The sequence below is a fragment of the Gymnoscopelus braueri genome, assembly GCF_963280865.1.
Source record: "Gymnoscopelus braueri genome assembly, chromosome: 17".
Taxonomy (NCBI): domain Eukaryota; kingdom Metazoa; phylum Chordata; class Actinopteri; order Myctophiformes; family Myctophidae; genus Gymnoscopelus; species Gymnoscopelus braueri.
The window spans coordinates 34,890,440-34,914,130 of NC_137617.1; the positions used below are offsets into that span (position 1 = coordinate 34,890,440).

Here is a 23,691-nt window from a genome sequence, read left to right on the forward strand (position 1 = left end):
ATTTATTATAATCAAATAATAAAGGAAGGAATGAGACAAAAACAAATAAATATCCATGAATTCAAGGCTCCATGGGGTGAGTAATCAATAGAAAAAAAGTTATTTGGGGGGTGAACTACCCCTTTAAGTACTTCTCCTGGAAATCAAATACACTCTGGCAAAACATGGGAACATAGAACATTGCTAATGGAAGATTCTGCAGAATTTGTATCCAATTGCATTGTGAGATCATTTCAAAGAATTTGATGAGGAAAAGGGTAATTTATCTTGGATATAATTATGGACATTTCCAGGACTATTAGTGACGGTTTGTTTCCCTTATCATGAATAGCAAACAGTATTATTTGTAAACTAGAAAAAGTGCTCCTCGGAGCACAGGTCTCCGCCAGGTCAGGTAGGTTATTGTGGCCTCCTGGTGGCGCTATGATAGGCCAATGTGAAAAGGGTGGCATTTCTTCCTCGGCCTAGTGGGAATGTGCGTGCATTCATGATTTGAGGCATTTTGTTGCAAAAATTTGTTTTGCTAAAGTAGACCTGCTGGTGGCACTATAACAGGGCAATGTGAAAAGGGTGGCATTTCTTCCGCGGCCTAGTGGGAATGTGCGTGCAAATTTTCACGGAAATCGCAAGCTGCTTTCATGATTTGAGACATTTTGTTCAAAACTGACCAAATCCTGCAAATTTTGGAAGCCAACCTTAGCCAATCAGGATGGAATATGAAATATCGGACAGATGCGTCTTGATCACATGACTATAGAGATACTGTGTACCGATTTGCGTGATGTTTGGATAAAATCTGAAGGATTAATATCCAAAAATGTTATTGACATAAGTCGGCCTCCTGGTGGCGCTGTAAAAAGCAGATGTGAAAAATGCAGTGCAGATGTTTTTCCTTGGCCTCTAGGGAGTATGCGTGCAAAGTTTCACGCAGATCGGTGCAGTTATAGTTAAAAATGCAAATTGGCCTGTTATAGCGCCACCATGAGGCTGATTTGAAAAGTTTTAAGTGGCATTTCTTCCTCGGCCTAGTGGGAATGTGCGTGTGCAATTTTATGGAAATGGCAAGCTGCGTTCATGATTTGAGGCAGTTTGTTCAAAACTAACCAATCCTGCAAACTTTGGAAGCCAACCTTATCCAATGAGGATGGAATATGGGAAATTGAACAGATCCGGGTTGATCACAATGACTATAGAGATACTGTGTACCGATTTGCATGACGTTTAATTAAAAGCTGTAGGAGTAATGGGAAAAAATGTGTTTTGCACACATCGGCCTCCAGGTGGCGCTATAACAGGCCCATGTGAAAAATGTGGGGCAGAGGTTCTGAATTGGCATCCAGGGAGTGTGTGTGCACAGTTTCGCAGCGACCGGGCCAACGGTGCCAGAGATTAGCTGCTAACACACAGACAGGACGGACACACGGACACACGGACGGACACACACACGGACGGACGGACAGGGGGCAAAACATACTCTCTCGCCATGCCTTTCGGCCTGGCGGAGACAATAAATAAAAATAAATTTCTGATAGAAACCTTCAAGAAAGATCTTGCTTCAACAGTGTGGGTTGAACTGGAAATAAGTATGAAGAACCGTGGGTGTTACTGGACTGGATATGAGAATGAGTATTATGCAACATGCCATTTGCAACAATGCACTATACTAATATATATTTGTTTGCATATTGTGTTGTCAAAACAGCCTATTGTATATGCTTCAACTAGCCTGACTGTTTCCTGCTGATTTTGACTGCTGCAACCATGTGTTGCATGATGTGCTATTGGTGTAAGAACAAGCATTGCTGGCTCTATTAAAGAGCCATATGGCCTGTAGTGCTTCAGTGTAGTGCATGTTAACAAGGGCTTGGTTTGTAGAGTATTTTTGATGAAACATGGCATCCCTTACCACTGCTATGCCGATGACACACAATTTTATCTCCCAGTCACACCAAACGACACGTCCTCCATAAATAGAATAGAACACTCTGGAACAATCTTCCACTGCACATTAAGTCCAGCTCCACCATTGAAAGATTTAAATCCTAAAAACCCACCTCTTCTCCATTGCCTTCAGCTCAGGGCAATTAACTTATGGCCTACTCTGGTCATTGAATGTATTTTTTGTATTGCTTCTATGTTCTTTTAGTTATGCTGTATTTGTATGAGGTATTGCTTTTATGTTTCTTTTATGTTGTATTTTATGAGGTCGTTATGCTGCTATTGTGAATAGAAAGCACTTTGGGTCAACTTCTATTGTTTTTAAATGTGCTATACAAATAAAGGTGACTTGACTTGATGTGGTAATGTCAGAATTCCAAAGGGAGTTCAATCATAAAGTTTTATAACGGCAAAGGAATATTAACAAAATGACATGTTACATACTGTATCTTACATACCCAGACTTATTTTGCTGTGAATGAGGGAGTGATAAAAGGACAGTGAGAATGTTAAGCTTGTGCTGATTGGTCAGCAGCTCTATCTTCCCATAGGGACAACATGGCAACTGATGAATCAATGCAAGCAAAAGCCTTCCTTTGGGTTAATTTGGCAGCTGACCAATCAAGCAAGCTGAAGTGCCACCGTGCGCTGAATTGTCACATCAAGCGACCTCCCTGCTGAAGGCCATCAAACACAGCTGTTGTAGATTATGTGGTAAAATACTTGGCTGAAGAGGCACTGGAGTTTATCCAGGCGCAAAGGACCTAAAACATGGAGTTAACCACTTGAAACCTACCTACAGTATATACTTATTTGACCGGGGTCCCCCAGGGCTCTGTATTAGGTCCACTCGTTTTTCTTAACACTAAGATTTAGGAATTTGCTAAGTTTAACCTGATTCCTCCTCAGTCAATAAATCAGTTATACTGTATATGAGACCTAGGCACACATAAATAAGAAAAGGCAAAACAAATTTAAAAAAAGACATCCACATCCTAATGTCCAATACAATGTGTGTTGGATCTCATGTAGATGAGAGCAGAAAGTTCTCCACACCAAATAGCTCCCATTAATTCAGTAATGTTTCGGGCAAAAAGTTTCTAAATGTCATTGCATTAAATCAAATCCTGGTGTGCGGATCCTTTTGCTCTTCTACTTAGTCACACTTCAACAAAGACATATGTCAAGTGGCTACCTCGTTCATGGTATCGCATAATGCATTTTGGTTTTCAATATTTCAGAATTTGAGCATGCTGTTGAGTGTTGACCATTAACATTTGAGCTTTGATGAAATAAGAGCAGCTTTGACTGGTGCCTTTGTGATTTTTTTTATCTTTTGAAAACCTGCCATAAAATGCCACAAGAATATTCAAATCCCTTAAGATTTCTCTAATCAGTATTGATGCGTCCACATCAAAGATAATTTTCTGTTTAGTGCAAATGTGATGCACAATACAATTTTCTGAATAAATGGATTTTGATGTACTGTAAGTGTGCAGAACAATTGATTGCTCCTCTAGGTGCGCAATAATGCATGGGTGGGCAATATGCAAGTATATAAGAACCCAGACCAAGTAGAAACTGAGCTAGCCTGTGTCAGAAAAAAATATTATTAAGGCCCTGATAACATCAAATAGGCCTACCACTGTGCAACAAAACATTGTAATGAGTGGTGGTTTCAGATTGGAAGGAGTAGTCATGACAACCACTTTTATTTGTAGCACAGCACAGAAGGGAGGAGGTGCTATTCACAGTCTCTCCAAAAGCACATGCTGGCCAACCAAATTACACATCTTATCTTATATATTAATTCACAAAACCTGTGCGTGTGCGTGTGCGTGTGCGTGTGCGTGTGTGTGTGTGTGTGTGTGTGTGTGTGTCGGGCATCAGACGCCGTCTGACCGAACGGCCTCAAACTTGGTGTGTGTGTCCTATATGACCTGGAGCTACGTGTAGTGCCGAGTGACAACGGTTTACGACAACTGAAAAACGTCAAATATCTGTCTCTGTGTGTTTGGGGGAAGTGTATGCATCGGTTTCCCTGATTGACCAACCCAACACGTCAACTTCACGGACTGGTGAAGCTTTGCATAACGTTTGTGCCGCTTAGCCAATCAAAGTCCCTAATTGGCCTACCCGACTTGTCAACTTAACTGATTGAAAGAGCTTTGTTTAATTTGTACCGCGTTATATAGCTTAGCTACAATCTCACAACGCATCATGTTGCAATGCGTTGTTAGCTTGTAGATTGGCTATTTTCACCGAATATTCTGTTCATTTGGTTAATCCCCCCAACACATTACCCATAATGAATAACACTCAATTTAACACAACAATAAGACAATACACAATGTGTGTGTACCCTGAGGTATGATGGAAAGTGCCCCTCATCCACACATCCCAGAATGTTACACGTGACTCTAATGCCTCAATGTGCTCGGGTCGCCTGGTGTGGAGGGTCTCTCCATCTCTTCCTCTCAAATGGGTCGAACACCCACAGCCATGTCCTAAAGACAAAGTCGGCTCTCGCACATGACACTCACAGGTGGCCCACTGGCCCACATAGCACTCTGGACAGCTGGCTGGACCGGTGTACTGGTACTACTGCCCGGTTGGGCTGAATACTGACATCATTGCTTGTAGCAACCAACTGCTCTTGAATATGACACGAGAAGGCAGGATAGCTGTGTTTGATTAGTTCATGCAGCTAAGCGGCATATGCTTCTATGCTCTTTTTTCTCTTCTCCATCTGGTGGACAGTTGGTCCCTGACTTCATCCTTGACGGCAAGCCAGCCAAATTTCCTGCTTGCCACTGAGAACGGTATAGCCAGGCTGAGGCTCGTCAATGCCCGTGGCTCCCGCCCTTCCAATGGCAATGTAAGGTGTGCAGCCGTTTCAATGTTGGACCAGCGGTCACTATTTCAATCTGGAATCGGTAGCTGCATGGCGGTTCATCTCCAGTAGAGGGGTAGCTTGGCATCTTCTCTAGATGGCATGCCTGGTCAAGGCTTAATTTGGTTGCTCACAGCCCCTGGGGTTGTCAGCGTATGGGAGCATTGTTGTCCTCTGCCGGCCATGCTGGCGATCTCAGGATTCACTGGTACCCTCGGAGCAGTGGGACAGGTCTGTGTGCCCCGGGACATGCTGGTAAGTCCCCCTGAGCCACTAACAGCCCAGGATGCTACAATATCCGTGAATAGCACCAATATTGTGGTGTTATGGAACTCTGCATATAGCAGTTGCATAATATGCTGTGGTCAAAGCTTGTCAGCTACATTAATCACACACACACACACACACAAATAATCCCTCTCAACCATATGAGCAGTGGTTTAACAGCTTATGCTGATGCTGTACCTTATTCTACAATCGTTTGTTCGTGTCACTTGCCAAAAATAACAGATTTTTAATAAAGGTGATGCGACACGTTTTACAGTTGAAAAAGATGTATTTTCTCCCTGCATAACAGTCGTACAACAAAGCACATTACTATCAACATTACAATGTCCTCGATGGATGGTAGCCCTAGAAAGTAAAAGCTTTTTTTTTTTGTGTGTAAAGCCTCAACTGCTACGTGCTGAGATAACATGATTCTCCCCAAACCACTCATGTCTTTATATTTGCATTTGCCTTCTTAGGACAAGAGTCACAGTCGAATTACTTGCCTGTCCATTTAGAGCCTTTTAGCTCTGGTATCTCCTGATCTGATAGCATGAGTAGAGGATGTTCAGGGAATCTTAGCTGGGCGGTGAGGACATACCATTTGTGAAATGGACCAAGTGAAGCACGTACACGTAGCCCCTAACTGATATTCAAGTCACCAAACAACCCCTCTTCTTGGCTAAGGAACTCAAAGCCCAGATAACAGATGTTTTTAATGCATCAGATTCAGTTTCACGTTGTTTTTTTACACAAAACTAGAATAATTTCACAGCTTTATTTGGCTTATTTAATTGAAATGACGACCACCTACTTGTGCTCAAGTGTGTTAAAATCTAAGTGTCTGTCATGTTCAACAGTCTATCTCACTGATTTACATTCCCACTTGCCATGTGTGAGTTTTGTCTTCTCAAGAAAGGAGACTCCATCTGTTGCTGACATCTCATCTAACTTAACCATTTAAACCCTCTATACTTTGTAAAACGGACCTGAGTTGGCTCTACACTTGGTCTGCTCGTCTTTCCTTCTACACCAAATCTGAGCCAGAAATAGACGATCCACAAGCTTGTAGATTGGCTATTTCCGGCGAATGTTCCCCCCAAAATAGGGGGCGTTAAGAGTTCAAGTGGTTAATTATGATTTATACTTCATCGCACGACTGCTATCTGATAAATAATTGCCTTTTTCTTTAAAGAAATCTCCCATTCAAGGTTTTTTCTTTTCTTTTCTTCACACCACATGCTCCCTAACCTTGATCAGGAAAGGAGACTGTGACTTGTTTGCATAAGGCACAGATGCATCTAAATCAAACATAGAAATCACATTTGTGAAAATGCATGGTACTCTGCACCTCGGACAACAAATTGCCACTGGAAATTCTATTCTCTGCTTCACTATTAGATTAAAATAGTACAATTATACTTATAATACAATTATAAGTCCTGTGCTGTTCTGTAGCCACACATGACTGTCACAAAACACATCACTTCTGATTTCCCTTTATTTGTTTCAGACACTTAGAGGGGACAAATTACATATAAATACATCATTTTTACATTGTTGTACAAAAAATTAACATTTATCTCACACAAAGAGCCTAAAGCCTAGTTTACAGATTGTCGTACAACCATGTTGTGTACTGAAAATAACTGAATTTTAACTGAAAATTTTGAGGCAAACAAGCGCACACCGGCATCGAGGAGGTGCTGACCACGGTAGAAATATAACAGAAAAAAGGAGGAGGAAAAACAGACTTTTTAAAACAACGTTTTGACTGGATAGTCTTCCATGCCTGTCTTCCTGAGGAACTATCCAGTCAAAACGTTGCCTTCCAAAATCTATTTTACATCGTGGCTAGGAGCTGTGCAGCCTCCTCCTTTTTTAAATGAACAACATGACACATCGTCATGTTTTTCATTTGAAAATCATCTATTTATGGTAAATGACACAGTTCGTACGACGCTGGATAATTTAGGCTTAAGTGGTAGTGTAAGGGGAGGCTTGAGCAGGAAGATGTACCTCAATTGTTATGGAGCCAGGTATTTTAGTCATCTATCCGGGTGAGATGCGTTTCCATTCGTAAATGAGAATGACTGGGGGGGGATTTTTAGAATCGGCTTCAGGTATTAATGGGTTAAGAAGCACAGTTCAGGCTGAGGTGTCAAACAGCCTTTCGATCATCTCTTCCACCTGATCTGTACGATACTTGTGATACTTCTCTGGGTTCTTGGTGAACGAGATGTTGGCACATCTACAAGTGGAAATACATGAGGAAAGAAACAAAAGTCAGGCTAAATCAAAGATTTACAAAACAAGCTAAAAAAGGTCCAACAATTGGAACCAATTTCCAAAAGAGATCTATCAAATATCTAAAATAAGTTCAAATGTTTTGTTAAATAGCCCATTCTTTTTATTTATTTGATTTTAATTTATCTGCAGTAATGTTATTCATATACACAGTATACAACTTCTTTCCATGGGAAAGAGTTGACAGAATATTGTTGTGCGGGTGAGGTAAAAAACGATGTGTGGAAAGTGGTTAAATTTAACACTCAGGATTTGACAGTGTATCATTATTATCATCATCTTTCTCACCTCTGTAGAAAGGCCCTGTAGGCATCAGACACCACTCTCCTCTGGGCCTGGCGGATGAAATCCCGCTGCTCCTTGTCAGGAATTGCCCACACCTTCTGAATCTTACACAGCTCCTCCAAGCCATCGTTGAACCCCTGGAAGTCAAGCGAGAGAATCTGCGACTACATCATCTGATATCCACGACAGAATCACAATGTACTGATCTTTATAGAACAGTGGTTCTCCAAGTGGGGCCCGGGAACCCTCAGGGGTCCTTGAGGGGGTCCGCGGCTAAATTATAAATTCTCGGAACAAAATGCAACCTTACGGGTCTGTAACACTGAGAGTTAACTTAACACTGAGGAATTTACTCTGCAGATTGGGGTCCCAGAGATAAAAATCTTATCAAATGGGGGTCCATGGCTTAATGCCTATAAAACTGGGGGTCCTTGAGATTAAAAAAGGTTCAGAGAGATTGAAATCTGTATCACCAAGGGTGATTTTGACCTTACCTTGAATTTGTCTTTGATCACTTGCCGCTCCTTGTCTTTCAGCTGGAGCGAGATAAGAAAAAGTGTCAAAAAACAAAATGAATCGCATTTACTTTTTCACACACAGAATGGTTAATACCCTTATAGGTCCATTTGCTTCCATTTGAACAGTCTCAGAATTAAATGATCACTCAGGCTTTGAAGGAGTGTATCAAGGGACAAAACATTCTGGTAAATGTAATTACATGTCCTGACATGATCATTCATATAACAAGCCCATAAATGTCTTAATGGAGTCTAACCTTTGTGCCAGGTTGGAAGACGGGCATGTTCCTGTCGGTGAGATGTTCTGTGACCTTCAACCAGCTGGAAGAAATTAAGTGCATTAGACCACAGAACATGGTGCACAGTGCTGATGTTGCGTGTGCGGGCGGGCGACCCGGGCGTGCGTGTGTGTGAGTTTTCCTCAGTTAAATGGATATAGACTTGATCAAAGTGTACCTGCGCTGGTACATTTGGATCTGCTGCTCTATGAGCTCTCTGTACTGACTCTCAGCCTTCCTCTGGGTCACTGTTACCAACTGGATCAGATCTGACCTGGTGACAGACGAACACAATCAATAGTCTTCTGCGTGAAATCAAGATCACTCAGCTCACTTTAAGCCGACCGTTAACACAATGACCATTCACTGAAGACCAGCATAGTTTGACTGAACAAGTTTGCCATTTATAGATGATGCTGTTATACCGAATGATTTACAATAAGCCTTGACAGACATTATACAAATATAAACAATATGTAGTAAGGTTTCAAGGGTCAGAGTTCACAAAAGGAAATGGTACAGAGAAAATGGTGCCTACTTCTCCAGGGACTTGAGGATGTAGTTGTAGTTGTTGTGCAGGAAGATGGCACTCAGAGCTGAATCCTCATACACTTTGGATTTACTGAGAAGATTCAGCTGCAAGTTCCCCAACACCTTGCCTGAAAAGAACGTAGTCAAAAGAAGTAGTACAGTACATCAATTACGGCCAACACGTGTAGCGTACGTGGACGTACATGAACAATGCAATTAACTACTTTTATACTTTTGTTGTATGACGGTGTCACCTTGTAAAAATAGCCAATCTACCAGCTCACAACACGCTGTGATGAGTTATGGGCTTGCAGATCTGCTATTCTTAATATAATAATTGTGTTTACTTACATATATATGTGCTGAGGAGCTTTTTGCTGAATTCCGAGCTGTAGCTGCTCGCCGACGAGCTGGTCTCTGCAAATTCCACATTAGCATAGCATATTAATTCAGTAGTCCTCCTCACACTCTGACATTCTGTAATTCAAATTCGTGTCATAATTCATTTATTTCTCCGGCGGGTCAAGAGGGTTGGGGACCTCCATTACCAAAGCGTCTAGGTGTTAATTAAAAGGGGAGTGCTTAGCTCTAGTTTCCATGGCAGCATCTAGGAGTACAATCTATTCTACACGTACATGCACAGTGATTCACATATAACAGAAAAGTGTCCGATTATGGAATGGAGCTCCTCTCCTGTGTCATATCTCACTAACAAGCAGTGGCTGTTATAATATAATGACACTAATCACCACTTTAATAGACATGTTACATCCAATAGCACATTCAAGAATTCAGCCCATCAGAACCCTGAGACTTGAGGGGGGCGGGGGTCATCTCTTTGCTTACCTCGGGGGTCTAAGGGGATATTGTAAGTGTCCCCCAGGACTAAAGGGACGGACGTAAAGCAAAAAAAGAGAAAGAGAAGAGAAAGAAGAGGCAGAAGTGCAAAAAGGTTAGAAAAAGATTGTTGTTAGTGCAGAGTCAAGCCAAGTAGCAAACTGTTGACAGCCAGAGACCAGGCGGTTGAGGGAGAAGGAGGAACACTGCATAATCCTGAGTGTTAATTCAACCCTAAACCTAGTGTAAAAATGGCTCTGTAAGGGTACATGTTTTACACTCAAGAGTTAAATGAACCACTTATACTTCATCAAACGATGGCGTGGTGGGGCGAAAATAGTGATCTACAAGCTCACAACACGTCACATCTTGACATGTTGTGAGCTTGTAGATCTGTTTTTTTTTTTTTACTTTAAATTTTTATCCCACGATTTTGTAACCCTATTTTTTACACCCAGTGCCAATTGTCTATGTAATCCTGGGCACTACCTTCCCTCTGCCAACCTAGGGAGGCCAGGGCCGAGCTCATGCCTCCTTCAATGCATGAGAGCCAACTGACCTTCTTGTCACCTGACAGGGGAGAGTTTCCCGGGTTGGACGTAGCGCGTGGAAGGAACACGTTATTCCAACCAGTTCCCTTCCCCTCCATCAGGCGCCCCGGCTGGCCAGGGGGAGGCAGTATAGTGACCAGGATTACTGCATGTTTTTGTGAGGGTACCTACCCTAGGAGACACGGGGAGAACATGCAAACTCCACACAGAAAGGCCCTTTCGCCAACCCCACCTTGGGTATGGGCACTGATGACGCGGAGGAGAGAACACGCCCCCAGCGCCCACAGCGTCCCCTGCGGGAATCGAACCCAGGACCTTCTAGCTGTGAGGCGACTGTGCCACCGACTGTGCCACCGTGCCCCCAGATCTGTTATTTTTGATAATTTTTTGCCTATGACATGCCCAAAATAGGGACGCCAGGTTGAAAGTGGTTAACACTCAAGTGAGATTAAGGTAAGCATTAAGGCGGTTACACACCGGCGAATATGCGAATATACGCAAAATTCTGACTCGTTCCGAATAATTAAAAGACGCTTTTTTCGCAGAAATTGTGAAAATGGTGATTTCATTAGTTAGTTCAATTGAATATAAATATTGAATTTGTTTTTCTGATGACTAGGCCATTCCAAGGGCAGAAGGACAAATTAGTTTATTTCATTTGAGATGGACATCACAATCTTATTGTAAATGCATCGCGCAATTTGTCCAAATGCATCCAATGTATTGTTTTTAAATACTAAATGTACAGCTGTCCACAATCAGGAGGCTTCCTGGCATTTTCTGGTATGCAGCCCCGTGATCCTGACGGCCAAAGCCCTTGTTGCAGGGCAGAAGCACATCATGGGGGCTCCTGCTGGAGGCAGAGAGGCAGTTGATTGCAAGGAGGATGAGAAAATGGGAGGCAAATAGCACAGGCAGCGTAGGAAGTTAGCGGAGGAAGGCAGGATGTTATGGAACCTAAGAGGAGAGGAAAGCCTACACATCAGTGGGCATTGAAATGAAAGGTGAACCTGGGAGCTACTATCTCTGACTGCAGTGTACAAAGTAGCGCTGAGCCATACAGGTGTGGTGGGGAGAGAGATGTAGGGATTTTGTGGGAGAGGAGTAATCGCCCATGACAGATGAGAATGACTTTTCAGTACAGACAAGTACAGTAACATGGACCCTCACCTGCAGTCCCTCAAAGCCGCACAACTGAGACTTCATCCTACATTTACAGTATATTAGTGCGAGTGTGAAATGGATGTTCGTGACTGAATTTGGCGTATAACTAAAACACAATGAATGCATGAACCCCGTGCTGTTATGTATCAGTGAGAGATTTACCAAACCATACTTTTTAACATGCGAGCTTACAAGTTTACAAATATAGACATCTAAAGAACCACCAGTGCTGTTGACGCTGGAAGAACAGTGCACTAAGGCAAAAAAAAGGCAGAAATGCTTAAGTCCTGTGTGCATGTCAAAGAAAAGACCTGACCCAACATGCCAGTTACATGCACGGACGTGGTAAATCATTTTTAAAATGCAGGCGGCCGAGCAGCATCACTGCGAATGGCATCTTCTATGCAATTAGAGTTTTCATGGGGCTGGTGGGATAGAGGGAGGAGCAGGAGATGTACAGTATGCGGTGGAGAGCAGTAGCCTCCGGGCCACAGTGACGCAGCCCTACCTACCCTGAGAGGCTAGCATGGCTCCGGCAGTCTCCTGGAAGTCAAGCAGCTGCTGCAGAAACAGGATGGCCTAAAAGGTAATGGACCAAAGGTCAAGATCACGTCACTTTATTGATTTAACTGCCATCGTCCGCTCTGTGCAATTAGCAGTTGCCCAGGAGACCGTCCGACTTCACAGAAACATTCAAACAGTGAAAGCCCTTATAGGGGGGAAGTTGAAGTGTGGTGGTGTTGCGCACCTAATGCACCATTGCCTAATGCCTGAGTTATAGTAAATAGCGTATCTACAAGCTCACAACGCATCATGCTTGTACATTGGCTATTTTGAGCGCCCGACACCCGCACGCAACTCAGTATAAATAGAGCCTAAGAGTAAATGGAATAGCTTACATTGCTAGTCAGCTCATGGACGGTCCCATCCTTGGGCATGTTGTATTCCTTGTCAGGGTCATTCTGTGATTGGACAGGAGAAACAGGATAATGACATAACTGCGGATGTTTGGGTGGATAAATAGTAAATAAATAGAGGAGATAATGAGTGCTCTGTTAATCTTGCAATGTTTAACCCATTGAGACCTGAAGCCGATTCTACATGTCTCCTAAATCTCAACAGTATTCTGAAAAACGTATGTTTCTATATCAGTGGTGTTCAATCTTTTTCATGTCAAGGACCCCCAAAATTATATGTATTTGGCCGCGGACCCCCATCAAAATATGTTGTTCCAGGGACCCCCAGAAGCAACGATTTGAGTTGAAAATGTTCGCTTTAAAAATATATATATTCAAAGATTTGCACACATTTTCACGATTTTTCAAAAATAGCAGATCTACAAGCTCGTAGCGCGGCACTCGGTGCCGCGCTATGAGCTTGTATATCTGCTATTTTTAAATAGCCCAAAGTGTAAAATAATGCTTTTTAGCTCAAATCTAAAAATGACACAGTTCCAGGTCTTAATGGGTTAACGGAGCTCTGTGCGTAGGAAGGGTTGCTTGCCTTTATACTGTCTGCAAACTCTTCCAGAGCCTTGGCTCCGATAGTTTCCATGGAGGTGATGAGAGTTGGCAGTTTGTTCTTGGTGCTCGCTGCTGTGCCCTGTAAACAATGTAATAACACAGCTACTGTGTCTTGCATCCCCTGCTGATCATTTAGGCGATAATGCAAGTCTGATACTATAAACTATGCATGTGATGAGGCTACAAAGAAACATACTTGGAGTGTTGTGTCAAATTCAGGCTTGGTCATCTTGAGATGTTTGAGGATAGGGAAGATGGTGAGGACAGCAGAGTAGTCATGACGCATGATGGCCCTGCGAGCCGCGGATACGATGTTGTCACCTTCAAGCATCAGGTTGTCCAGGGCCTCCTGTGGAGAGTATAGGCAAAGAACACAATAAAGTTAAGTTCATAGCACATTTAGCCTTTTGTTTCTCTGAAGCGTTTTGAAAAAGTGGCGGCTAAAAGTATAGGTTGTAGTTTTCATATACACAGATTGTACTGTAGTTTACAGCACAACTTCAGCGGCTAAGCATATAGACAAATATACATAGATCATGTGGAAAATAATGCTAAATGAGAAAGGTGTGTTTTTGTTCTTCCCTGACCTGGATGAGGGAGTCAAAGGTCTTCTTCTGGTGGTGTTCAGGAATGATCTCAGTCAGAAGGGCATACTCGCTCTGCGCCAGCTTTACAAAGGCACTGATGCAGTGGATGTATGAGTCGATCTCGATGTCCAAGACGTCATCCTTTCCTGGGAGTGCAAGGTCAAGTGAGAGGGGAAACCAAGACAGGGGACTCACTTAAGCCAGTTGCACGGCAGTGTTGTGCGCCAAAAATAGCTGATCTACAAGCTCATAGCGCGTCGTGATGTGAACTCGTAGATCAGCTCTTTTTAGCAAGCGGCACTGCCGCGCAACTGAGGATAATTCAGCCGTTAATGTGAGCCAAAGGACTCTCTGTGTGTGTGTGTGTGTACTCCTACGTGTGGATTTAGAGGCAAAACACAGTAAGCTTTTTAGCAAGTGGTAGTGCCGCGCAACTGAGGATAATTCAGCCGTTAATGTGAGCCAAAGGACTCTCTCTGTGTGTGTGTACTCCTACGTGTGGGTTTAGAGGTAAAACACAGTAATCTGTGGGGTGGAAATGGACACAGGGAATTGCTGATAAAGAATTAGATTTTCTGTTGTTTATACCCATTTAGATTTTGTGTACGATTTTCGTCCTTTGTAGTGTGGTTCTGGATTGTTCCGTTTAAATTTTGTGACTGTCTGTTGTCTGTGTGTGAAAATAATAAAGTGTTTAAAATAATACAGTAATTTTAAACATGTAGGCACTTACTAGGAGAGGGCGTTCATTACGCAGTACTACCATGTGATGTGACAATGTGTCACATTTACCACAAATTGGGGCTTTGATCATGTGTGAAGTGAGCGAATCTTCATATTCCATTAACGTCGTGGATTTGCATGCCATTTACTTAAAAGAAAAACCCATTTAGGTTCATTTCTATGCAGCAGATATCCCTGCACTAAACAGAATGGCTATCAGCACACATCCACTGACACAGATTCTACTCACAATTCAATAAAACATTATTAATTTTATGAACACAATTTCTCTGTGTGTAAGTGCGTGTGTGTTGACCGAGTTCATTTAAGCTCTGTGTACAAATGGACCCTTACAGGTCCATTTTGACATAACAATTAAATCCAGGGTGAGAGGTTCTTTATGGGTAATGCAGTCTCTTTCTATATCACAACTGCTCCCCTCACTCACCTGCTGCGGCCCCGTGCTTGTCAGTCAGGGCATCGGAGTGGTGTTTGACCCGCGGGTCATGATCGTGACCTAATGGTTGGGGGTGGAGTTATCAGGGACTTGTACCTGGTCATGCCACCACCCTGGGTTATGACTATAAAGCCAAGGGCCAAGCCTGGGACTTGGTATGACACTTACACCGACCACCAAGCAGCCAGCAGGGGGGAAGCAGGGGGTTACCCTCCACAGCAGGGTAGATAGGGGGGGGGGGGGGGGGGAGAGCCACGGGCAGGAGGAAGCGCCCGGATGTCTAAGTTAGTCAGTGGGTGTTACGCTAAAAGTTTACCTATAGAAGTTTTTTTAAAGACCATTACCCAGATGTGGCACCAGCTATAGAAGCATTGCATCTCTCACTTAGCCCACATAATGTCAAGAAGGGATATCAATTATTTAGAGCTGTTTTAAAATTCTCAGTTCCAGTTGGAATATTCAGTTGCAATGATTTGTATTCTTGATCATTACAAAATTTTGAAGATTATGCAATGTCTAAGAGCTGCTGTAACTCTGAGGAGCTTCATCTATGTCTGTTGCTCTCCTTAGTTGGCCATATTAACACGGTAGCCATTTTGCTGTCACACCATACTGGAGGGGTGGGGGTGGGGGGTGTCGGGTTGTGATGTAAGTTGACATACTGTAAACATGAGAGCAACATGGCCACCGTGTGAATAAGTCCCGAGATGCAACAGTTGCCCCAGTTACCTGGGGAGAGTGCGGACAGAGAGAGAGAGAGAGAGAGAGAGACACCAAAGAGAAGACAGAGGTGCGTTACCTTCCAAAGGAGTGAGGTTAGAGCCCCCCTTTTTCCCCTCCAGCCCATGCTGTGAGTACTGTTTGAGAAGGTTCTGAGCCTTGCGAATGGTCCCTGGTCCCATACACAGAGACAAGGTCCAGGGAGGTCCAGAGAGCCCAAGAGACAGAGAACAAAGAGGAGGAGGAGGAGGAGAAGGGGGAGGGAAGAAAGAGGAAGGAGGAGAGGAGAGCTAGGAAGTGAGTGATGAAACGCACACACCACATCCCTCCCACCACCGAAGCACACACGGTCCACACGGAGTGGTGTCAGCGGGCACGGCGCCCAGCGGAAGCACAACCTAGCATCACCACAACTACAACACAGAATGACCAGCACAGCTAGTACATGACGACAAAAACAAGCAAACAGACTAGACTAGAGCATGTGTGCCAAAACCCCACCACACACCCCATAACGTAAAAAGTAAAATAAAAAGGTTAGGTCAATTACAAAGTTACAAACACAAAACAGCCAATATGATTATTAATATAAGTCATATCCAGCATTATTACATTATTATTATTATTAATACTCATTAGAAAAACAACAACAATTTGTTACATGGTCTGTGGTGCAAAATACATATACAAAGGGTTCAGGGCCCACAGGTAAAACAATACAGTATATTGACTCTGTTAGTGGGTTAGTTAGCATTAACATCAAATAAGAGCGTGTTAGCATAATGACCGGAACTGACAAAGCAGCTTGTGGCATAGGGCAGGCCGTACGTCGCCCTACGTTTCAGGATGTCCGCCTCTCGCTCTACACTGCATCACATGTTCCATTATAATGGCGTCTATTTTTTACTATATCTTTTCAACAAATCCTTTACTCAGTGAATGTGATGTTAAGGCGTTTTAGTGCAAGCAATAGCAAAAACATGCTGTGAGTGAACACTGATTACACTGCTTAACCACTTGAGCCCTATATATTTTTCGTCACACAGCGAAAAGAGCTGATCTACAATCACACAATGCATCGTGATGCGTTGTGAGCTTGTAGATCGAACATTTTTGGTATTTGAACATGTCAACTTTTGAAATGTTTTTAAATTCTTTTACATTTCATAAATATTTCACCTATATTGACATGCCCAAAATAGGGACACTAGGTTCACTTGAAAGTGGTTAAGCAGCATTGTCACACACAAGCCTTCTCTCTGCCCAGCTGAAGCTAAACAGATTGGCCTACAGGCTACTACACTACCTGTCCACCCTAACACTCATTAATTCAATATGCCAGCTATTTTCACCACAGAGAAAGCACAAAACACACACACACACACAAGCACACATCAACCCAGCAGTGATAGAAATAATAACTTCACTCTTCTACAGTATAGTAGCGAGAAGCTCCATCGCTCCAGACATCGAAGCTACTGTATGTCTGTCTAGGACACTTGGTAAAGGTTCTACATCCTACTTACATTACATGTTTGAAGGACTGCTAAATAAAAATAAATGCGGCCACTTGATCCCCTTGTTTACTCCATTAAGACCGGTAACGCATCTGTGTCATTTTAAGATTTCTTTGGATATTCAAGAAATAGCAGATCAACAAGCTCATAGTGCGGCACCGAGTGCAGCGCTATGAGCTTGTAGATCTGCTATTTTGGAAAAATCTAGGAAGAGTTGTGCAAATCTTTGAATACATATTTTTTTAAAGCGAACATTTGTAACTCAAATCTTTTCTTTTGAGACCCCCCATCTCAAAACATTTTGAGATGGGGGTCCGTGGCCAAATACATATCCTTTTGGGGGTCCTTGACATGGAAAAGTTGGAGCACCACTGATATAGCAACATACCGTTAGGATTTTGAAAACATTTTTAGATACGTATTTGGCCGCGGACCCCCATCTCAAAATGTTTTGTTCCAGGGTAACCCCCAGAAGCAAAGATTTGAGTACAAATGTCGGCTTTAAAAAATATATATTCAAAGATTTGCACACATTTTCTCGATTTTTCAAAAATCGCAGATCTACAAGCTCATAGACCGGCACTCTGTGCCGCACTATGAGCTTGGATATCTGCGATTTTTGAATAGCCAAAGAAATCTAAAATGACACAGATTATTTCCCTGATTGAATGGGTTAAAAATGTGCTTTCAATTGATAAAAGTGATAAAAGCCCCGCAAAATGATGGCACTAAAAACACACACTAAAGCTTTGTCTTTACCTGGGATGTAGACTGTCATCACAACACAAGGATTATGAAAGAGGAAAGGGTGAAATGTTAGTTAAGTCACAAGACTAAAATCACAGGAGGTAAATAGTGGAGGGGCTGTTGGCTGTGCATAACGGTTCAGTAATCAGGCTCATAGACGGGTCTTCTCGACAGTGGAGCATGCACTCAACGTGATTGCTGGGGTTGTCTTGAAGCTGACACGTGGGAGCCGAGGAGGTCCACAAATCGACAGATTCTGAATGGTTAGGTTAGTGTTGGTTGTGATGTCTGATTAACCACTTAAGCCCTACACACCGTGTCATATGACAAATAGAAAAAATAGCTAATCTACAATCTCTCAACGTTGTGAGATTGTAGGTCGGCTATTAGGCCTGTCACAATTATTACATAGTCGCCCAATTGCAATTATTTGAGATAATTGCAATTATTTTTGTGTAATCGTCATAATTGTTACCATGTTGAAAATGTTTCCAATTTTTTTCTAAAATAAATTTAAGTGTACAATTATTAAATGTGTCAGTAATTTCTTTGTATATTCAAGTTACAGCTGTTTTGACCAAGTGTTAATTTCGTCGACTAAAACAATGACGAAAAATGTTTCGGCGACTACCGTTTTTCACTGAAGTTATGATGGATAAAACTATGACTAAATATATGGACAATTTCGTCAACAAATAAAAACTAGACTAAAATGTTAGGGAGGGACTCGTGGAGAAGAGATCCAGCAGAACCAAGACAAGTCATTTCATGCTTGGTTGTGCGTAGATGTCACACTCTGGAAATAGCCGATCCACAAGCTCACAGCGCGTCACAGGCGCATTGTGAGCTTGAAGATCGGCTATTTTCGGTAGCCGATCCACAAATCAGGTATTCGGACGCCATCAAGGCCTAAGAAATCTTATAATATTTAGTCAACTAAAACTAGACTAAAAGTAAAACATTTCAGATGACAAAATGATGACCAAAACTAAATAAAGATTTGCTGTCAAAATTAACACCGTTCTGACCTGGTCTCTTGGGAGCCTTTTTGGTTGGCGTCTCCTTGCGCTTGGTCTGGACTGCCGGTGAATAGAGGATCCCAGAAGAAGCACTGTTCTTGCGAAAGTGATCTTTCAGGCCCTTGATGGAACGGTCCAGCTGGCTGGACCTGATCTGACAGTACACATTCATGAAATCTGCAGGGCAGACATAACAAAACACAGTTAGACACAACACGATTATAAAAAATCACCTGGGTATCGCCAAGACTATGCTTACTAGGGCTGGGTAATCAGAACCAATAATAGACTTAACCTTAAATAATTGAGGCGCAAGTTGTCTTTTCCTTATATATCAACGAATCAACACAAAAATGTTCTAATCGATTTTTTATAATTGACTACATCGATTAGTCTGATTAACCACTTAATACAATGGTGGTGTGCAAAAATAGCAGAAACACGTAGCATCGCGGCACGTTGTGCGCTTGTAGATCTGGTATTTTCACTATTTAAAAGATACTAATCATACATCAATCATAAACGAGGCAAATGTTTGACATAATCGTGATATTGATTTGAAGTCATATTGCCTAGCCCTAATGCTTACTGGGGTCCCAAACATGTATCAAATTAAAACTTTCCATTGTCTCGGCTACAAGAATTATCCTCTGTAAAGTTTACAGAGGATGATTTTTAAGATTTGGAGAGCATGTACGTTTACAGTGTAAACGTACATGCTCTCCAAATCTTAAAAAGTGGACTATGTTAGAAATAGTGTCATAGGAACACATGAAGACTTGAAAGGCTTTACACTCCGCAAGCGCGACGAATACAAATATTTTGCATTGAACTATTCATATACTTGATGCCTCATTCATGCAGGTTGATGTTTTTATTTGTGGTGAAATATCAATCTCGTTCTGAATAAAAAACTATTCACTTTATTGTTGCGTAATATTCTTTGTGGACGCTACAATATCTAATGGCTCACTGGGTGAGTCATCCTCCCACCACCATTGGCACTAGCCTTCCTCTAGGAAATCTAGGTGACAATAATAAGCAACACTACTGGCTGTCATCGCCTTCTGTCCTTCTGCATTTCACACTCACAGCTATTTGCCGGACACACTGGTCTGGTGAAATGGAGAGAGGATTTGTGATAAATGACTCAAGGAAACAAAGATATTTACAATAATATATGCACCACTATTGATAACGCAGCTTGAAGGCCATTTGACATTCTCGATCATACTAAAAACTGTTTAAATCCAATGTCTTAAGTGTAACATTACTGTCACACATTACTGAACGTGTGAGCAACAACCAAAACTAAACTCGGTCCTGGTCATTGTCAACATTGTCTCTTTTCGAGAATAGGGATACAGGAAATCCAAAAGAGGAAATAGAGAAGGAAGGAAAGACCAACAGTGCATGGTGGAGCGATGGACAGGATGTGCTGTTGGTTGTGCAGAACATTTCCCAAATATAGCCAGTCTACAAGCTCAAATTGTCTATTTATGGTACACGACATGATACGCAGCCAAGTATATATTAAATCAGGCCATTAGCCGCAGTTTCTCCTCGAAAAAAAGACAGGTACCCTGGTTGCGTCCATATTCCACCAGCCAGCCAGAGATGCAGATGATATCTTGGAGCACATTCTCGGGCAGGTGTTCGAGTATGACATCATCCTGAACCTCGAGCTCCTCATCCACGGTGATGGCGTCCAGGATGAGAATGGGAGGAACGGCCTTGCTGTTACGGGTCAGCAGGCTGCGGAACTCCGCCTCCAGCAGCTCTTTCCCCTTCTCAAAGCGGGCTTTCTGCAAAGGAAACACTAAAATGGCAACGTCGTCCCTTTTCTGTGGAATTCCAGTAGAACCTTAGGTTGTATAGCTACGTGGTCATGAAAATGTTCATCGTGCACAGATAGTGACTTCCTGTTCCTTGCTTCCAGGGCACAGAAGCCAGAGATAAAGATGATCAACAATATCTCATCTGTCTTATATCATATACCCAGTAAGCTATCCAAGTTTCTACTAAAGTTCAACAATTACAACTTTAAGAATAGTGACAGGCGAGACCATTTGGGGATGGGGTTGCCTGCAATGCAGGAGGTATTGAATGGGAAAAATACATTAATTCATGAGTATGTGCACAGTAGCAGCCCACTGGTTAAAGTAGCTTAATGATTTAGTGACCTGAATGACCGGTTTGCGGCATATAATACTGTACCACTGTGTTAAGTTCTGGACTGTCAGGATTGTTGTCTTGGAAATATTCCACTGCTTTCTGGATTTTAGCGATACAGGCCAGGTACTCATCCAGTCTGCCTGTGGGTCTGAAAACAAATAATTGTTTATTATCATCATAACATATTTAGAACTATTATTTATCCCCAAGAACCCAGTATCTCCTTAAGAACAGCACAGCAGGAAGTGAGGATTTGGGTGTGTCAGACAAAGATGTGGGCATGGGAAATGGGTTATTTTTTCCCACGGTACATATGCACAATGCACATACAAGAAATGTGTCCGCCAGACCATTTCCATTTAACCTATCCTAACTATTAGGAACAGTGGGTGCCATTTACAGCGGCAGACAGTCTCACCCCTCTCTGATGATCCTGTCTGTGTCTTTGGCCACATGGTAGTAGCTGATCACGTGGTCCATGCAGGACAGTGTCTTATCTACGTTTTCCTGCAGCCGCTGCAGGTTCTCTGTCTGTTTGTGAACTGGGATGATGGAGTTCTCCAGCTGCATCAGACGGCTCTCAAAAGAGGACAGGATGGACACCTTTGGAAAGGGGGAAATGTAAAACCATAGAGCAGTGGTTTTCAACCCTTTTCATATCCGGGTCCATTATTCATTCGGCATCTGAGCCACGGACCACCGTTGAGATGATGAGATTTAGCCTCTCAGACCCAAGACTTGGAATATTTTGTTATCGTTGGATACGATTCTGTCCACAATTACATGCTGTATTGATGTTGGTACCAATAGGAGAGATAACAGGCAAACGTTAATCAACATAACAATTCTTCTACCTTCTCTAATTGTGTAAACTTCTTGGAAATTAAGTAATGCAGATGTTTAACAATAATTAAACTCTTGAGAGCATATATATGTTTATGTTTATGTCTTGTTGTTTATGTGTATATGTGTATGTTTACTGTGTTTTGGAGTTTCTTATTATTATGTGCTGTAACATAAATTGCCCAGTTTGGGACATAATAAACTTGAACTTGAAGGGTCCATTTGGTTACCAACTCTCCATCATTTAGCTGGGGACCACCTGGAACCCCCTTAAGGACCACTGGTTGAGAGAACCACTGCATAGAGGGTCAAGAGTACAAAATATGCAATGTAGCACTGCAGTGAATCATTTAGCATCTCATGATTAATCATATTATGTATAGGGTTTTCATCTAAATAAAGCCTTATCCGTTTTGTTCATCATACCATTCCTTTAGTCTGTTGATCACTCTTCTCCAGATTTTCTCTGATGAATGACAATGTTTCTTGTTCCTGCAATGATGACACATTACACAATCACTCAGGCAATGCCACACTAAACCCAGGAGTGACAAATAATTAGACCACGAATAAATAGTAATTTAAACACCGGTAAACTGCTATGTGGGCAGATTAATGAGTATTATTTATTGCTATGATTGTTGCTCATAATGTTTCCCATATCTCCGACCTGTCTTAGCTTCTCCTCGATCTCCCTCTTCCGGGCGGACGCATCCTCGGTGGGGATCATCCTGAAGGTTTGAGGCAATTCCCATTCAAATAGAACCAACTGTCACGCAAAAATAGGTTCACAGAGCACTCCTTTTCACAAAACAATAACAACAACAACAACGACCTCTCGGATCTGCTGATGCTGCTGCTGCTGTTGCTTGAGGGGAGGAACTCTTCCGCATCCGTCTTGTGAGCAGAGTTAGACACGGGTATGAAAAAGACGCCATCTTTGTTGTGGCAAATTAAATTGTATATCGTCATATTAATTCTAACCACTGTATGGTTATAACCTTATCCGTTTATTTGGCCATGTTGTGCTAATACTTTGCACAAATGTTCAAACACAAACGGCGCAATATGTGTTATGTAGCCAAGTAAATAGATATAAATGTATTTGTACACTTCTTAAACATTCCACAAGGTGTCACTGTAGTCCACAATATGACGTCCTTCGTCTCAGTCCATGAGCTAGACAAGAGTTAATTATCAAATTAATAGTGAGCAAAACCTTACATATATTAAATTGTTTATATGTAATTGTATAAGTAAATTAATATATGATAACCACAGGAGTAGCTTTTTCACATTATCACATTTTGTTATTTTCACCTACAGTACATAGTATAGGTGAATAGGATAAAAAAAAAAAAGAATGAATAGACAACACCATGAAACTTCCTCAGTTGAGTTATTTATTGCATTACACGTTTTGTGAAATTGAATGTTTAAATATGCAAATTAGGCATTATATGGGCAAATGCCCCAATTTGCATAATTTTCCAGAGCCAAACTCTGAACACTGGATGAAGCCAGATTAAACATCGAAAGGTTTCTAAATAGGGAATATTGGATATTAATTAGTATTTGTTTTACTAATTATACACCTCAAGTTAAAATTAGCTTAACTTTTTGTTTGTTATATATGTCCTATGTTTATCAAGTGAGATGGGTTAGTTATGTTGTGGAAAAGTGAGGACCCAGAAGGCATACCGAGGCAGTTGTATCAGTTGAAAATATCAGGCTTTGCTGATCAAAAACATGATCCAAAATCATGATTATCACGTCCTAATAACCTTTTGAGGCTGGTTATTACATGTTTG

At 42.0% G+C, this 23,691-nt stretch overlaps 1 protein-coding gene across 6 annotated transcripts; it reads right to left on the reverse strand.

The window, feature by feature from the left end:
- Positions 1–5,477: 5,477 nt before the first annotated feature.
- Positions 5,478–22,744, reverse strand: exoc7 (exocyst complex component 7). 6 transcript variants are annotated; one of them, XM_080454511.1, is made up of 20 exons: positions 22,551–22,744; positions 22,307–22,372; positions 21,456–21,640; positions 21,080–21,185; positions 20,445–20,667; positions 18,872–19,039; positions 15,659–15,751; positions 14,851–14,919; positions 13,680–13,825; positions 13,289–13,441; positions 13,073–13,171; positions 12,469–12,531; positions 12,082–12,148; positions 9,369–9,434; positions 9,025–9,145; positions 8,665–8,760; positions 8,466–8,529; positions 8,185–8,226; positions 7,694–7,827; positions 5,478–7,349 (listed from the first exon to the last, which is right to left on the reverse strand). In XM_080454511.1, exons 1-20 carry the CDS (start codon positions 22,608–22,610, stop codon positions 7,247–7,249), a joined length of 2,124 nt encoding a protein of 707 aa, XP_080310637.1. In that variant the 5' UTR covers positions 22,611–22,744; the 3' UTR covers positions 5,478–7,246. The 6 variants fall into 6 exon arrangements, with proteins under 6 accessions (XP_080310637.1, XP_080310632.1, XP_080310633.1 ...); XM_080454506.1 differs by lacking the exon at positions 14,851–14,919 and adding an exon at positions 17,856–17,867; XM_080454508.1 differs by lacking the exon at positions 15,659–15,751 and adding an exon at positions 17,856–17,867 and having other exon boundaries at positions 5,479–7,349.
- Positions 22,745–23,691: the final 947 nt, after the last annotated feature.

Bases quoted from the DNA above. Each gene is read 5' to 3' on its own strand.
- exoc7 (XM_080454511.1), bottom strand. From the start codon at position 22,610: ATGATCCCCACCGAGGATGCGTCCGCCCGGAAGAGGGAGATCGAGGAG. The intron at 19,040-20,444 runs GTACCTGTCTTT...TCTGCCCTGCAG, and splicing joins GGAATATGGACGCAACCAGG to ATTTCATGAATGTGTACTGT. The intron at 12,149-12,468 runs GTAAGCTATTCC...ATTACCTTTTAG, and splicing joins TCCATGAGCTGACTAGCAAT to GCCATCCTGTTTCTGCAGCA.